Source organism: Salvia miltiorrhiza, chromosome 6 (assembly GCF_028751815.1).
Source record: "Salvia miltiorrhiza cultivar Shanhuang (shh) chromosome 6, IMPLAD_Smil_shh, whole genome shotgun sequence".
In the NCBI taxonomy this organism is placed as follows: Eukaryota; Viridiplantae; Streptophyta; class Magnoliopsida; order Lamiales; family Lamiaceae; genus Salvia; species Salvia miltiorrhiza.
In genome coordinates, this window is record NC_080392.1 from 41,737,476 (window position 1) to 41,754,154 (window position 16,679).

Below are 16,679 nucleotides of genomic sequence, written 5' to 3' on the forward strand. Positions count from 1 at the left end.
CTCATGGTTGACTAGATTTGCTTTTTTTTTGTTTGGCTTTCAAATATTGTCTTTCTGATTTGGACTAATAAGAGTATATCTTCATCCTAAAAAAAAAAAAGCTATGCAATCTCCATCAACTTCGTTGCCATAATTTAAGACGATAGCGACGACATATTATTGAAGTTTATATGACTAAATTATAAAATAAATAGTATCTGGAAAATTCATGGAATTGAACAGGTAAATTATTGTCGTCCACATACTACAAAGTATACAATCCATAACTAAGGTCTCCTCTTATAAAAATAATAGTAAAACAAAATAAACAGGAAATCGAAATAGAAAAATAAAAAGAATTCCAACTAGGATATCCCGCCACGTGTCGAAAACTGAACCTCTTCTGGTCCTAAAATCCACCCCTGCAATTGTAATCCTTTTTCACGGTGGTCGAGTGAGCTTCTTCAACTACTTCGTTGTCGGAATTAAGAAATGGCGGCGGCGGCTTTTGCTGTTCCGATACCGAAATCTTCTCAATTGGCTTCTCGAGAACTCAATACTGCCTTTCTCAGTTGCTCGCCGTTGAAGGCCCTCTGTTTTCACCCCAAATTCAGAAGAAGCAAAGAACTCAGTTTGGTGGTGGCCGCCGCCGCCGCAGACAGCGGCGGAGGTGGAGGAAGGTTTTACTTCAACTTTACTGGGTTCCCATTCCCCCTCGGCCCTTTTCTCAACCGCCAAACTTTGAGATACGAGGTTAGTGCTGCTGTTTTTGCTCGTGTGGTGGCTTATTCAAGAATTTTATTTGGATGTCTACAAATAAAAGAGCTAATTTTGATTAATTTACAACAAAATGGTTTGCGATGCTACTATTTGATTGAGACATACCGTAGATAATGCTTTAATTGGTAGGATATATAGAAGTGTATAGTTGGGTTTGATTAGAGATCATGGCCTCATTCCAAAATTCTTAGGTTATTGAAGCTTACGCAACAGACTTAGATTGTTCACGAACAAGATTTTTAGTTTAAAGATATGGCACATACATTAGGGGGCGTTCACTTTGAAGGATTAGCCTTGATAGATAAAAATAGTAAGGCTAGTTTACTTTGATGGATTAAAACTTTGGGATATCCCAAGGCCCTTGATTATTTCTATATTATTTAAGCTAGTTTTGCTTGATTCTTATCTCATTCAAAGGGCGGGATTGGAGAAATCCTACTACCCTTGTGGATAAAAATACTCAACCATGCATCTCATCAATCATGTACAGTAAACGCCCCCTAGATATTTTGAGGATTGATGAATCATGTGTAGAAGTGAGAAGAAAAGAGGTGATGTTGAATGAAATATAAGTGTGTTTATCTGTTAGAATTTCAGGCAGTGAAAGATGCAATATGGTTATTTGAACAAGAGCAAGCACTTGGTTTCAGCAGTGTGTCAACAAACATTCGTATGACCGTTATCAAGCTCAAATCTGGTGGATTATGGGTTCATGCCCCTATTGCTCCAACTAAAGAGTGCATTCAGGTAATCACCGACAACGACATCCTCGTTTTTCTTCTGATGATGATATTGATGGCAAATGTTGCTCGTGCTTGTCTCCTTGCTTCACAGCTAGTGAAAGAGTTAGGTGCTCCCGTGGAGTATATTGTCCTTCCCACGTTTGCATACGAGCATAAGATATTTGTTGGCCCGTTTTCAAGGCAGTTCCCTCGAGCTCAGGTGTGGGTGGCACCAAGGCAGTGGAGCTGGCCACTCAATTTGCCCCTCGAGTTTTTTGGAATTTTTCGTGCCAGAATATTGGAAGATGAGGATTTGTCAACCCCGTGGGCTGATGAAATCGAGCAGAAAGTTTTGAGCTCTCCTGAAGTTGGTAGTCCACTTATTCTATTGTTTGTGGAATCAAGTCATGTTAAGACATAGTGTTATATATATGTATATATGTACTCTTGTTGTCAGGAATCGGACCGTATGTTGAGGTGGCATTCTATCATAAGCGCACAAGGACGCTGCTGGTAACAGATGCTGTGATATACGTTCCCAGGCAGCCGCCTGAATGTATTAGCAAGGAGTCGTTACTATCATCTGCAAAGAACGGTTTGGCTGTCAAGATTCTTAGCAAGGGAAGAGAAGTACGCGAGGAGCCAGTTGTTGACAACAATATTAACAGACAGAAAGGTATCCAATGCATTCCGACTTAGTTGTTAGTGATTGCCCTGAAATGAAACGAGCCATTTAACTCGAAGGCTAACATACATTACTAGGCCCTGTTGAGGTGATGATGAGCTCATTCATTTTGTTCGGTGCAGGATGGGAAAGAATGGTCCTCCAGATCTTGTTCCTTGGCCCCTCGAATCTGTTGGAGCCGAATGCTAGCTTCTCTCAAATGTCACAGAAGTTGATCGTCTCACCCATCGTGAAAACTCTAGTCTTCAACAAAGTTCCTGAAAAGGCAAGTCAGTAGATGTTTTGTGTGAAATAGGTATAAATATGTGATTTGATGCAGCATTTATAAAGCTACAGTTGTGTCATATCTTTTCTGCTACATGTATATAACATAACTCATCGTGTTTTCTGAAATTCGCTCTTTCTTTATGTGATATATACACTTGAAAAACACAAGAGTAAGCTATATTTTGAGACTGTGTGTTTCTTGGGGATTTCAGGTTAGAGATTGGATAGATAGGATCTCGAGGGACTGGAGGTTCAAGAGGATAATTCCAGCACATTTTGCTGGCCCGATAAACGCAAGTAGATCCGAGTTCTTAGCAGCATTTGGCTTTCTTGATGATCTCTTGGGTGAAACACGGCCTTCGCTCTCCCTGCTCTTCACATCGCTGTTGGGGAAGGCTGCCAGTTATTTCCCTCCAGACGACATGAGGACCCTATCGTCTCTGGATCAGTTCTTGGTGTCAGTCGGGGCTGTCAAGAAGACCGTCTCAGGCCGTAAGAAATGACCAAAAACAAGTATGAATTTCTGGTAAATTTTGTAGATAGTTCTGATATTACTTGTCTGAACAATCAATATCATTTTATCATAATCTGCTGAAATATATTTTGAACACTGGAGAAAATATTCTTTCTCAAATTGAAATTTATCATATAGTACTAGAAAGCATTGGTAAGAATTAATGTTAGCATCAAAGTCACAACTTGCATGAAAATTGTACCATTTTACAAATTAAATGTTGGACATAGCTTCTTTTCTTTCTTTCTTTCCCTCTTTTTTTTTTTTTTTTTTTTTTTTTGAGGCGGGAAGGTAGATCTTAGTTGCTCAATTATGACACTAGCCACAAAATTGGAAATCTTGTTGTGATAATTCTCTTTGTCATAGTTGAAAGGTCAAGGTAGATTGAGAATCTCATCTACCAATTGGTTCAACGAAAATTGCATGTGCTGTTGGATAAAGTAAAAGGGATGGGGCAATAAATCTTGTGTTTTATTTTATTCAAAATGCCCTATCATCTATAATCAAATAAGTAACCCGCACACAGGCGGGACTTATACACCACATAAAAGTGGAAAAACTATTCGTACGTAGATGTAGACGAGACCACTACCCACATAAAGATAAGAAAATTACTCGCACACGGGCTGAATTAAACCTACGACCTCTCATAAAGGAGAATTTTTGGATGCCTCAGCTTTGTCATTTGAACTAGGCCTCATTGGCTCAAAATGCTCTATCGTAATATCGGCTAAACCATAAAAAAGAGTAGTTCTGAATCTCGGTTACTTTAATTTTATAATTTTTTTTAGAGGTAATTTTATGATTAATTAAGTAAAGCTTATGACACAAACTTTGGAGCCTTTATTGAAAATGGCCTAAACTTTCGTCTTTTAAAAAAAGAATCTACTATAATTTTGCATATAGTTTCAATTTTGGCTCATAATTGAGAAATAGAATTTTCGAAAAGTTGAATAGGTTCATCAAATTCTTGTGTGGAATATCCAATATATGAGGTGAAAACTTAATTGGTTTTTTAGTTGCAATCTTCCATTTATAATGCACTAATTTATTGTATATTTTATGCAAGAATTCGATGAACTGATTCAACTTTCCTACTCCATATTCTCTGTTGAAGGCCAAAAAACTTTCTTCATTTGTAAGTTTTTAAGTTTGAATCATAAATTATACTTAAATCTATTAATTTAATAACGTCATGTAGGGCTGCAGCAATTACTAATGAAATGAAATATTGGGACGAATAGAAGGTCCCATAGGCTTTTGGCCTTACAAAGCTACCACTAAATGAGATTGTGACAATTCTTATTTTGTAATAATATCAAATGATGAATAACATGTTGCATCTCAAGCATGTGGACTTTTAAATAATTTGCATAAAGAGAAATAGAATCCAAGGCCTCTGCTTTTTTATTAAATAATTCCACTGATTGCAATAAAAAAATCTCTGCTATTTTAAGATACGTAATGATTTATTTTTTAAAATTACAAGTCAAATAAGCAATTTGTAAGCAAGTGAGATCTCTACATCATATAAAAATGAGAAAATAATCGCACGCAGGCAGAATCACTACCCACATAAAGATGAGAAAACTATCCGCACGTAGACGGAATTGAATCCAAAATCTCTCACAAAAAAGAATCTTTGGGTGCTTTAGCTTTACCACTTGAATTAAGCCTCATCGCCAAGAGACATTATAGTTAATTCACATGAATTTGGGTATATTATATTTCTCTCTTGTATTTCACTAGATGAGTATGTTATAACGCTCTCTTATAATAAAATTAAAGATTAATTTTTGTATTTATAATATTTATATATATGTATTTAAATTAAGAGATTACCTGGTTTTATTTAAGTATTATAATAAAACTATATTTTATTATATTTTTATATAATAATTAAATAAATATTTATATATATAAAAATACATAAGTGCAAATGCGGGTTAATTATGTAAATTAAGATCGACTGTTTCTTTAATTCCCTTACATTATTTTTTAATACGATTTTCAATGTATTGCATGAGTGAACCATGTGGGCCGGGTGGTGCATTCAGAAATAATTATAATAATGATGAATTAATCTTGAATCTCATAAATGGTAAATGAAGCTCGATTATTGGGAGATCAAAGAAAATAATGCTATTGCAGCAAAACTGAGATTGAACAGTAAACAAATCCCAAGTGATAATATTTTAATAAAGAATTTGCAAATTAGACCTCGTAATCTGACAAATTAGTATTTTACTCAGCCAACTGCCAACCGTTGCTAAAATATTTCCAAACAAAACCCAATAATATTCTGAAAAAAAAAAAACAATAATGTTCCGATTCCGTTCAGTCGCAATGGTGGCGCGTGTGTGCACTCCTATGCAGTTTTTTCAATTTTTATACAGTATAAATTTAAAAATAGAAATTTGACATACCATTGATAAAATTTCAAACTAAGTTGATCTTATCAACTACTATGGTTCAACTAACTTAAATATTTAATGTAAAAAGAAAAAACAACTAACTTAAGTATTTCAAAGATGTTTGTTGTATTTACGTTCATCTTCACTATATTTTTAGGGATTATGATAGCATTTTGAAAATTATGTCTCGTATTGAGCATACCAGTGTACTTTGTCATGTGATACACGAGTTATAATATATATTTTTAAATTTTTTAAATTATATAAAAATATTAAAATGTCAGTTTTTATGAGTTAAATTAATTGAAAATAAAAATTATGTTAATTTGAAATATTAGTATTTGATTTAAAATAATGTGTAATAACAATATTATCAACTTGATTAGTATAATATTAAATTTAATGAGTATTTTATAATAATAATTAAATACATTATAGAATGTAAAACAAATAATTTAAGTCAGTCTCATTTTGAACAAATAACATTAAACCATCAATTAACAAAACTAATAGCCATCATTTAATATAACAATTTTGGGCTTTTAAAAATTCAAATTGTATTATTATTAAAAGTCTGTATTTAAACAGCCCAAAACTAATAAAAGAATAAAAAAATATGAATAATATGTATATATATATATATATATATATATAACAACAAATATGTTTATATAAACAAATAAATAAACAATTTGTACACACAATTAAATAAAGAGAATATGCACTCATATAGCCATATTGAGCAATGAAACTCAATTTTTGGTCACCCATCTGAAAAATACAAATTATGGCCATTTTTTACAATTTCGGTCCAAAATACCCTTGTCTGCGCCCCTTCTCTCCCTCGCTCACTGCTGATGTTGGGTCCCTTATTGTTACTGAACTGGTGTATAAGGGGGGTAATATACCAGTAGACTATTTTTAAAATGAAAATTGAAACTTCTTTTTTAAACTGAAGTGAGTATCGAAACTGATACTGATGTGAGTTGACTGAAGAGAACAGTGAGTTGAAGATCAGTTAAGAAGGGTGCAGACTGATACTGATATTGGTTCAGTAGAATAACTTTAGTGCGAACAACTTGTCGACACACTGATAGTTCAGGTAGGGTTTCAGTCTAATCAGTTTTATATAATTAGATAAGTGTTAGAAATCTTACTAACTATCCGAATATTTGTTAGTTAGACTGATAACTGATTTATGCCCAATTATTCTTTTATTGGGGGATTAGTGATTATATTTTGGACTCATATTTTATTAGTATTTGAGTATTTGTTTAGTTTTGCATGGCATTTTGCAGTGGAGTGTAAAAAGGAAGGATTTTTGGACACTTGGGAAAAAATGAGCAAAGAATGAAGAAAAAGGCCGCGCAGCATCCCCGCGCCGTGCAACTTTCCTCGCATCGTGCACACACCCCGCGCCGCGCAGCATCCCCAGCGCCAAGCACTCTCCAGTGCGCGCAACTACCCCGCGCCGCGCAACTCTCCAACGCGCAAACACCCCAGCGTCGCGCACTCCCCGCGCGCGCAATGCCCTGCGCGCCGCTCGCTCGTCCTTGCACTTCCCCTTTTTTTTCCAGAAAAAAAAACGTATTTGTCACTTTGGGGAGTATAAAAGAGTTGAACTTCTCTTTTATTAAGGTACACTCATTTTCCGCCCACGTTCGGGCACCACAAAATATTAGGATTTCATTTTCCTAGTACTACTTTCTAGATTTGTTGACTTCTGTTCTTGAACTGTATTTTCTTGGAGTTGTAAGGATTGACGCGTGGATTCTGTTACTCTCGATTTTTTTATTGGTATTTGTTATTTTCTTTTTATGTGAATCTGATTGAATTATGTTGCGTTTTTCCATATGCTATTTCTTTTCAGTCTTATTAGGTTAGTAGAATTTACATTCAGTACTTTCAATTACAGATTTCTATTCCGTGAATTATTTTAGTAGGGTGTTATTTAATTGTAATTTAGTTATTGGCTAGGGTTTAATAATAATTTACCGTATCGGTACTTGTGATATGTTTAATTTTGCATTGTCATTCCTTAGAACTAGATTTATATTCCGTTCATTTAATTATGCACATTAGGAGATTAGAATAAGTAACCAATTTTTGTTTAGAGTGTCAGGATTTATTGCTTTTTGTGTGTGACATGATTGAATGCCCTGTTAAATCTTCCTTGACAGACGACTTGGGTGGGTTAGCTTACCACACTAGGATGACCTCGTACGATTGCAAGTTAATTCTTTAGGTGTTTTGAGTTGAGTCAATAACACTTGTAGTGGAAACGATTTTACGAAATAGCCTTTAGTAAAACACTTTGTCAATTTTTAGGGTTTCTCTTTTCTCTTTAATAACTTCAGTAGGAATAATGATATGTGCACAAATAGGGATAATGTAAATAATGAAATCAAGAAAGAACACAAAGAGTTTTTACGTGGTTCGGTAAAGAATTTCCTACGTCCACGGTCAGTCGATCACACTGACAAATCACTGGGCTTGTGCTTACAGGTGTACAACAAACCTTATTTCTGAAACTCAAGTTTCAGAGCCAACACACTGGGTTGGACTTCTTGCTCTTTCTTAACTCGCAGTTGCTGAGACAACACACGTCTAGCTTGCGGTGGTTAAGATTCTCTGAGTTCAGAACGGCGTCTCGAACTTTCTTTATCTCAAACACTCTTTTCACTCGTTGTAAAAAAGGGTTTATCTCTCCAAATACTAATTACTAAGAATAGGCTCTCGAGCAATCGAAATCTAGCCTAAGGATGGAAAATATTTGCCTAGAGACTTCTAAGATAATGTTGGTATATCAGATGAACTGATATTTTGACAATAGGAATTCTCTTATTCGATTCAAAGATTTTGGCTAAGTATAAGCTGAGTCTTGAGTTTGGCATAGCTTCAGCGTAAGTTCTTGAATCGGTGAGGTCGAAGGTTGAATCTTGAGCTCCATTTATAGGTAAATGAGAAAGAATAGATCTGTTGGAGGAGATCCTTCAATCCTATCTGCCGTTGACTTGTCAATTCAAATTTGGCTCAAGTCTTCGTCCTCTATCTCCTTTACGCCGAAAGAGGCATGACTTTTATGAGCTAGGAGATGGTGTTACAGTGCATGGTAACACGATAAGGGAAACTCTGCAGGTTGAAGGACGATTCACCATATCCTTGCATTAAATGCACTGTCCTTAGCATTAAATGCGGCGTGTACTGGAAGCATTGAAGTTGTCATTTGTTAACACCGGGTGTGTTATGCATAACTCCTTCTTCAGTCCGCATATTGCATTATCAGTCCAAGGTTTTTAATCAGAACATTCATTTCAGTTGCATTGAATGCTCTTTGATTGATCAGGTGTACTGAAGTGTTTCCCTAACACTTGTACTTCAGTTCAAATGCTTTATTAAAGTCAGCATTTAATTTAGGCGAATTTCAGTCCTTCATTCTTCAGTCTTCAAGATTTTAGTTCTTCGGTCTTCAGTTCTTCGGCTTTCAGTTGTTGGTCTTCAGTCCTTCAAACATCAGTGCTTTGGTCTTCAGTACTCTTATTTTCAATCCTTGCGACTTCAGTGCTTTGGTCTTCAGTCTATACTAGAAAAATGAATTCCAACAGTTGAGTTCAAAAGAAATTCTAGTCTAGTACAATGACGTCTAAGGGTTTTGGAATCATCAAAATAAAAGGTAGGATATTTCTTCTTATTTCCCAACAGCTGACTTCTCCGCTGGGAGACTACTGATACAATTGGCACTAATTGTGCCAAATGTACCTAATGAATGACACAATTAACACTAATTCCTCCATTTGTATAATTGCCAGCGACCGCAGCAAAGCCAGAGGTCGCGCCTCTCTCCGCTGACACGCCCTTTCTCTTGGCACAATTGGCACTAATTATGGCGAGTGTATTTAATGAATGACGCAATTTACATTAATTGTACCAACTGTGCCAATTGCCAGCGACCACACCTTCTCTTCCTTGCCCGCTCTCGCTCACACCGCGTTGCCCAGCGGCCTCGCCTCTTAGCACAATTGACACTAATTATGTCAAGTGTATCTAATGAATGACACAATTTACACTAGTTGTACCAGTTGTACCATCATAACTCACAAGTCCAACCCGAACCCGAAGTCTAACCCGCGTGTAACCCTAATCCGGTTTGTCTAATTAAGGGTAAAATAGTCCCAAAATATAAAAAATGATTAAAATTTGTATTTCTTGAATGAATGATCAAATATTAAATTTCATTACTCAATATAGTTATCTCACCGATTGGCTTAAGAAACAATTTACAGTTAGTTAGTTACTTGGTTCACTTGATTTGTGAAATCATTGAAATTTTTTAAGGATTAGTATCGAAACCAACTTTAATAGAAGGAGCTCGAAAAAGTCGATAGTCATTTCACAAAATTATAAATATAAAAAGTTTCTTGAATAATAACTATAATTAATATTCATTATGACATTGTTGAAAATAAGAGTGTGGCGTTCTTGCATTTATATCTTTGATTTAATTATAAATTTAAGTTCGTGGAAATTTTTTGTTAGTATGATAAACCTATGCAGTTAATGGCTATATGTCTTGAACGAAAAGCTCGCCTAACATTTAAGAAGTTTCCAGAAGTTGACTTGAAAAATTAGCACCTAAATCGAAGGTCCTATATGCTAATCTATTGATACATCAATTTCAATGCATTTGAGCATCAATTATTAATCATGACTAATTTCATATTGTTGAAATTCTAAAACTTCTTTACGAAACTTATCTAACTCGATTAATGTTTTATTTTATTTTTACTTTTTTTTTTTTTTTTAATTTGATAGAATTGTCTTGTTTCAATGCTTAATTCATGAATTACTGCTTCCCAACTAACCAATAATATAAATAACTCATAAAATATTCTATTAAGTAAACTATATTATAAACTTAGAAGAGTTAACAATACATTAAACAATAATACCCAATGCGATGACCGGTGAAGCTCCCACATCGAGAGCTCATGATGTGTGAGTTTATGCTTAATTTACGTGTATTGTAAAAATCATATTATTACGATAATTGTAATTGATTTAGCTTGTGATCACATTCTATATTTTAGGGGTTAAAAAGGGAATTTTCTTTAGCCCAATAAATGAAGTTTGGCTATGCTCGTATCGAATGAGTTTGAAATCCATGAGAATATATGCCTAAAAATTGACCGGATATGAATTCCTAGAAAAAAATATAAATCCAATCTAAATGATACCGATCCATTAGTTTATTATTTTATTAGTAGATATAAAGTAAGTAAAGAGAGAAATAAATAAAATATTTTTTTTTTAAAATTGAGATATTATAAATAGGGTTTGAACATAATATTAATAAATGAACAGTTTATAATAAATTAAGAGAGATGCATTAACTATTTCTAGAGTAAATTTGTTAAAAAGGTCAAAGAGACTTCTAAAAAAAAGTAAAATCGATAAATAAAAGTATTATGTGAGAGATAATTATGTGTAGACCATTATTTTAGAAACTGATTTATTGAATTGACATGTCCAAATAAAGAGAATGTGACCTATTAAATTAGAAGGAATGAAATATTATTTACTAAATCAAATTTATTTTATAATTTCCTTTAAAAAATAATTTTATTATTTTAGATTTTTGAATATAAAATTCAAATCCCAATATCAATCCAAATCCAACCCAATAGATATAGGGTAATTTTAAACACAACCCCTAATTCTCTCAATATAGCCTCTGGTTCAAAAAAATAATAAAAATAATTATGATTTTACTATTTTAACCTTATAGCCCCATTTAAAATTTATGATAAATTAGTGAGTTTATCAAAATAATGCGTACAGTGTATTAATAGATACCCAAAACCTCCATCCTAATGTCTTGATTCTAATATTAAAAATACTGTAGCCCCAATTCAAAATCTAAGAACAGGAATGCTAAATTACGCTCTACATTGAATTTCTCATTTTTTTTTCTCTCTAGCATATCTGAAAAAAAATTAAAAATGATCATTTGTTTGTTTTTCCAAGGATAAGTATGTCGTTTCTCCATAAAACAGCACAAACATCATTGGCGCCTTCAAATTGCTCAGAGTTTTAGATGTTTCTCCCTTCACGTTCATCGAGATTGATGGTAACATTTATAATATGCTTCATTTGAGGTACCTTGCCTTATCGTCCGTGTTGTCAGTTCTTCCATCAAAGTTCAACCAACGAATCACAAATTATAATCACATGTTACACTGCAAATGTTGCGGAACTTGAAGTTTAGCTGTGACAGAATTCTACCTTTTTCTAGGGATTTGGCTTCAGCTGCAGTAATGGAATCGATCGCCATGAGACTATGATCTTTTATCGCCTTCGCCAATTCATGTGGTGTCTTAGGCCTCGATTGCTTGTAGAACGAGAACGACATTATGATGATTCAATGGAAATCACAAAATAGAACTCCGATAATAGAAGAGCAAGACGACATTATGATGATTCAGTCGTTGACGGTGGCGACGGCATCTATAACATCGGACAAGGCTCTGTATATGAAGAGAGATAGAGATAGAGATAGAGATAGAGACAGAGGGGCTATATAAATTTGAGTTGGGGCTATTGAAATTAATTAAGAAATATTTGAAATGGGGCTATATAAATTTGACATTGTTCGTAAATGTTTTTTCAACTTAGTTTTTATAACTTATCATTTATTACAAATTTTAAATGGGGCTATAGGGTAAAATAGTACAATTATAATTATTTATATTATTTTTTTAAATAAGGGGTTATAGTGAAAAAATTGGAGGCTATGTTTAAAATTACCCATAGATATATCTCATCTATTCAAGAATCCAATTATCTTAAATTACCTACTGAGGTGATCTTCTATGAGATTGAGGACGTCTTCAAAATGTGTGTGAATAATAGTATTCATATAAGATTAATAAATTTTAATATATATCTTCTTGACTTGGACAAGATTCGATAATATATTATAGTAACATTTTATTTTTTAGTAATTCACATATACTTATAATCCCCGATACCTAATACCTAAAAATTATCTAATTCCAAATATTTATCGCGCATGCATACATTTCTTCTCACCTAAGTTTTGCCATTAAAATGAAAATTGCTTCTAATTCCAAATATTTATCGCGCATGCATACATTTCTTCTCACATAAGTTTTTCCATTAAAATGAAAAGTTACTTATAAAAGAACTAAATGAAAAAGAAAAAAAATACAATATGGCGAGTGATTAAAGAAATAATTTAAAAAAACAAAAAACGAGAAGCAGAGGAAAACTGGCGCCGACCACCCTCTATAGCTCGTTCTCACCTTCCGCCATCTCTCTCTCTCTCTCTCTCACACACACACACACACACACACAGAGATATACACAATGCAAAACAGACCTCTCTCTCTATCTCTCTGAACCAGAAATTGTGCAACAATTGAACGCGTGAGCTAATCAAAACGGCCTCTTTGGAACTCCCAAGAAGTAAACCAAAACGGAAAGGCGTTGCTTGCACGATCTCTCCGTCTCTCTCTCCCGTATATAAATGTGTGATCTTTTGAAAACGATCGTTTCGAAATGGAGAATTGAATAAACGAATAATTGACGGATAAGGTCGGCTTGTTCCTGTCCTTCCTGTTGTTGATTTTTATTGCCCTGCTTTATGATTTATCCATAATTCATTTGATTCATTAATTTTCTTACGCTTTTCCTTTGCTTTGTGGTGAAGCAGTAAAGAAGAAGGAAAAAGAAGGGACAGGAAAAGGTACGCGGTTTTCGTTTTTATTAATTGCCCTCTCATTAATTGCTGCATTTAAGAACCTTTTTTTCTAGTTTATAATTTTGGGGTTATTTGTTTCTCTCAGTTGCACGCTTAGTGTTTGTTGCAAGGTTTCGGAAGCCGGGTGTTGATCAGGTACCGATTTTAGGTTGCCTTTTTCCCTCTGTTTTTGAGGCTGCGATTGTTTTTTGAGATGGAATTTTGTGTGCGGATCATGTGGTTGCTGTTTTATTGAATTACCTCATCTGCCATTTTTTATTAGGTTTTTGTAATTGGGGTTTTTTGTTAATCGTCTCTATAATCTGCCTTTGGCTTGGGAAAAGGTTTGTTTCGAATTTGTTTGTGCTGAAATGTTTGTTTTGATGTTTATTTTGTCTGTTACGTTAGGTTGAGGAATTTCCTCTAATCCTCTCTCGGCATTGAACACTAGATGATGGTATTAGAATCATTGATTTCATTATATTCACATGAATTGTTTTTGGAGAGAGGCTAGGAAGGGCCCTAAATCATTGTTTACTTTTTTTTTCCCTTCCTTTTTTCTTTCTTTCATGGTAGAGGCCATTGGCATTCATTTAATTGTTTATTTGTATGTTTTCTTGTGTTGTAGGATTCTTGTTTCCCAGTTCTCTATCACAATTTCTGTTTGCATGGCTGAAGTAAGTGTTGATTCTCTGGTTACTCCCGAAAAAGATAAATTAGATGGGAAAATAAACGAAGGTTCTGATGGGAATCAGGATTCTCTGAGTAATGGGCGCAGCACTGATACCCCTCCTCTTAGAGCATCTGTTGGTTCCTACCATGCTGGACACAGTTCCTTGAGGAGTTCTGCAGACAAATCGGAGTCTGCCAACAGTAGTCAGAAAGCGGTTCCTCGTTATCTCAGAGCATCTACTGGCTCTTGCCATGATTTCTGTAAATTTGGAAAACAACATTCAATTGAAACTAAAGCAAGGAAGCCCGTTCGGAAAAGGATTGAAAAACTGTCTCCTGCTCAGATACCTGTTGAGATATTTGTTTCAGGTGGCAAGAAGGAGGAGGAGGTGGTTTCAGGTGGCAAGAAGGAGGAGGTGGTTTCAGGTGGCAAGAAGAAGGAAGAGGTGGTTTCAGGTGGCAAGAAGAAGGAAGAGGTGGTTTCAGGTGGCGAGAAGAAGGAAGAAGTCGTTAATCATGGACCTTCAATAGATAAAAAAGTCCATTCAACTGGCAAGAAGCCATCCCTTGATACCAAATCTTATCCCACAAAACCAAGGACATCCTTGACCTTGAGTAAGGAAAAGGCTACAAAGCACAATCCTTCAACATATACCAACAACCATTCACCTAGTGTTCCTTCTCCTCATAAGAAATCCAATATGCAGAAGCCTAAATTGTCCACTTATCCCTCAAAGCAAAATGACTCTTCTGGCAGTAAGACTCTTTTGCCGAAATGTAAGTCTTCATCTGCTAAGAAATCTCCTTCAGTGGATCCCCCTGAAATTGTAAAGAGTGTATTCTTTCCCTATACAGAAGTTGAAGATTCAGTAAAACAAGGTTCCTCGACTGATGATAAAATATCAAGAACTGAAAAAAAGGCAACTTCTGTGGCCAAGCTGCAGAAGTCTCCTGTGAAGTTGAAGCCTGTTGTGAAGTTGAAGCCTGTTAAGGTTAAGCCATCATCTGCACCTGATGATTCAGATACTGAAAAAAAGGCAACTTCTGTGGCCAAGCAGCAGAAGTCTCCAGTGAAGTTGAAGCCTGTTAAGGTTAAGCCATCATCTGCACCTGATGATTCAGATAGTATGCATGGCAAAGGTGGAAGAAACAGCAATGCTCAAACAGGCAGAAAATTGATGACGGCCAAAGCATCTGCAAAGAAAATATTGGCACCTCCTTCTGGTACTCTGCCGTCTAAGCTTCCTTTGAAAAAGACGGCACAATTCAATTCAGGAAAACCTGGAAACTTGAAATTGGTGTCTCCTCTAAAGGATCGGAATAGGATACGAAGGGTTAATACTAAGACATCTGAGAATGAGAAGGTTACTGAGAAAATGCTGCATGTAATCGGGGTGGAAACTGGGAACAATGTCTCCAAGCCTATCCCAGGTGATAATGTCAGTTCATCACCTCAGTCTCCACTATCAGCGGAATCATTGTCTCATGGAAAATCTTTGTCATTATCGTCTTATGAAGATGACAATTCAGATTCGGAGGAGAGTGCTGTTGAAACAGACAAATTAATCTCCAAGAACTCGCTGGAGACTGGCAAGGAAGCACCTGTGAAAGAGAATCATAAGAAGACAATACGAAAGATTAGGGGGGTTGTTCCTGAAGTTAAACATGTCTCTCCTGTGAAGGTGAAGTTCAGAATAGGGAAGGTAGTGGAACTTCAGTCTGATAATAATACGCCTAGGAAACTTAGATTTAGGAGGGCAAGGGTCCTAGGAGTGGAAGAAAGTAAAGGTGATTTGAGGAGGAAAACCACGAAAAAGACTGGGGTCACTAGTGACACAGCTGGTACAGGGGTTTCGTCTCAGAAGGTTGTTTTGAAGCATCAAGATGTAGTAGGGAAGAAAGATGCTCAAGGTTTGTTGAATAATGTCATCGAGGAGACAGCAAGTAAACTTGTCGAAAGTAGGAAAAGTAAAGTTAAAGCCCTGGTGGGAGCTTTTGAAACTGTTATCTCTCTACAAGAAAGTAAACCGTCCACACAGGTTGTCAATTAATTGTGAATAATTTCTTATCATGTTTCTGACAGTATAGAGTGATTCGTAGGAGAATAATGGTGAGGTGTGAATAGAGAAGTCGCGTCTGCTTGATACTACTGATCCGTGCAAGTAGCTGAGGTTAGTACTAGAAAGCCTCGGTGGCTTTGTTGTACGGTGTTCTCGTGTTGAGTGGTTTGTGTAGCATTCTCGATCAAAGCTCGGAAACCACTCTCAGAGGCTTGTCTTTTTTATGTCTTCTTTCTTAGCTTTTTAGACTGAAAGGGAAGTGGAGATGGTAAAGTACAAAGGTTTTTGGACATAGTTGTCTTCCATGAGTTGATGAAACTTGGTATAACTTTTTTATGTTTGTTTTGGAGTCGACAAGACACATGCTTTGTGTTGGTTTTGTAGTGACTTTCTGGCTTTGAATTGAAGAGTTTTAGGCATCTAATTGATGATGGATGGCTTATTTCTTCCTTGAGTGAAGTTGGACTTTTTTTAACTTTCTATTATTGCAACTGTAAGGGTGTTTTTTTTTTTTTTTTTAAATGTGGGGATTATTATGCTCTTACACTTGCGTATGGCTGATCGAATGGATGTTCTGCTTCCAGATTGATTTTGTAATGTTTATGTTGTGTTTCGTGTTTCATTCAACTAATACACGTTACATTAAAATACGAGATGTAATAGGAAAATGTAACATGGTATATTGTATCCTCTAATCCTATCTTTAGGTGTAGGATTATAATTGAATTGAATTGATTTGGATGTTATTGTTAGTTTTTACTAGTATTGCACCCATCGTGTGTTGCATGGCATATATTTATATAGTAAAAATAATATAGTAATCAATG

The 16,679-nt window shown here is 35.2% G+C and overlaps 2 protein-coding genes across 5 annotated transcripts; both read left to right on the forward strand.

The window, feature by feature from the left end:
• Positions 1-331: 331 nt before the first annotated feature.
• LOC130989636 (uncharacterized) lies at positions 332-3,053 on the forward strand. The gene is made up of 6 exons (XM_057913664.1): positions 332-732; positions 1,357-1,506; positions 1,594-1,852; positions 1,939-2,157; positions 2,289-2,431; positions 2,646-3,053. The coding sequence occupies exons 1-6, from the start codon at positions 472-474 to the stop codon at positions 2,934-2,936; spliced, it is 1,323 nt and encodes a 440-aa protein (XP_057769647.1). The 5' UTR covers positions 332-471; the 3' UTR covers positions 2,937-3,053.
• A 9,416-nt stretch (positions 3,054-12,469) lies between these two features.
• LOC130989620 (uncharacterized) lies at positions 12,470-16,301 on the forward strand. Of its 4 annotated transcripts, none has more exons than XM_057913640.1 (4): positions 12,470-12,975; positions 13,094-13,126; positions 13,227-13,276; positions 13,749-16,301. In XM_057913640.1, the coding sequence occupies exon 4, from the start codon at positions 13,789-13,791 to the stop codon at positions 15,841-15,843; it is 2,055 nt and encodes a 684-aa protein (XP_057769623.1). In that variant the 5' UTR covers positions 12,470-12,975; positions 13,094-13,126; positions 13,227-13,276; positions 13,749-13,788; the 3' UTR covers positions 15,844-16,301. The 4 variants fall into 4 exon arrangements, with proteins under 4 accessions (XP_057769623.1, XP_057769626.1, XP_057769625.1 ...); XM_057913643.1 differs by having other exon boundaries at positions 12,537-12,975; positions 13,227-13,289; XM_057913642.1 differs by having other exon boundaries at positions 12,537-12,975; positions 13,227-16,301.
• The last annotated feature ends 378 nt before the right edge of the window (positions 16,302-16,679 follow it).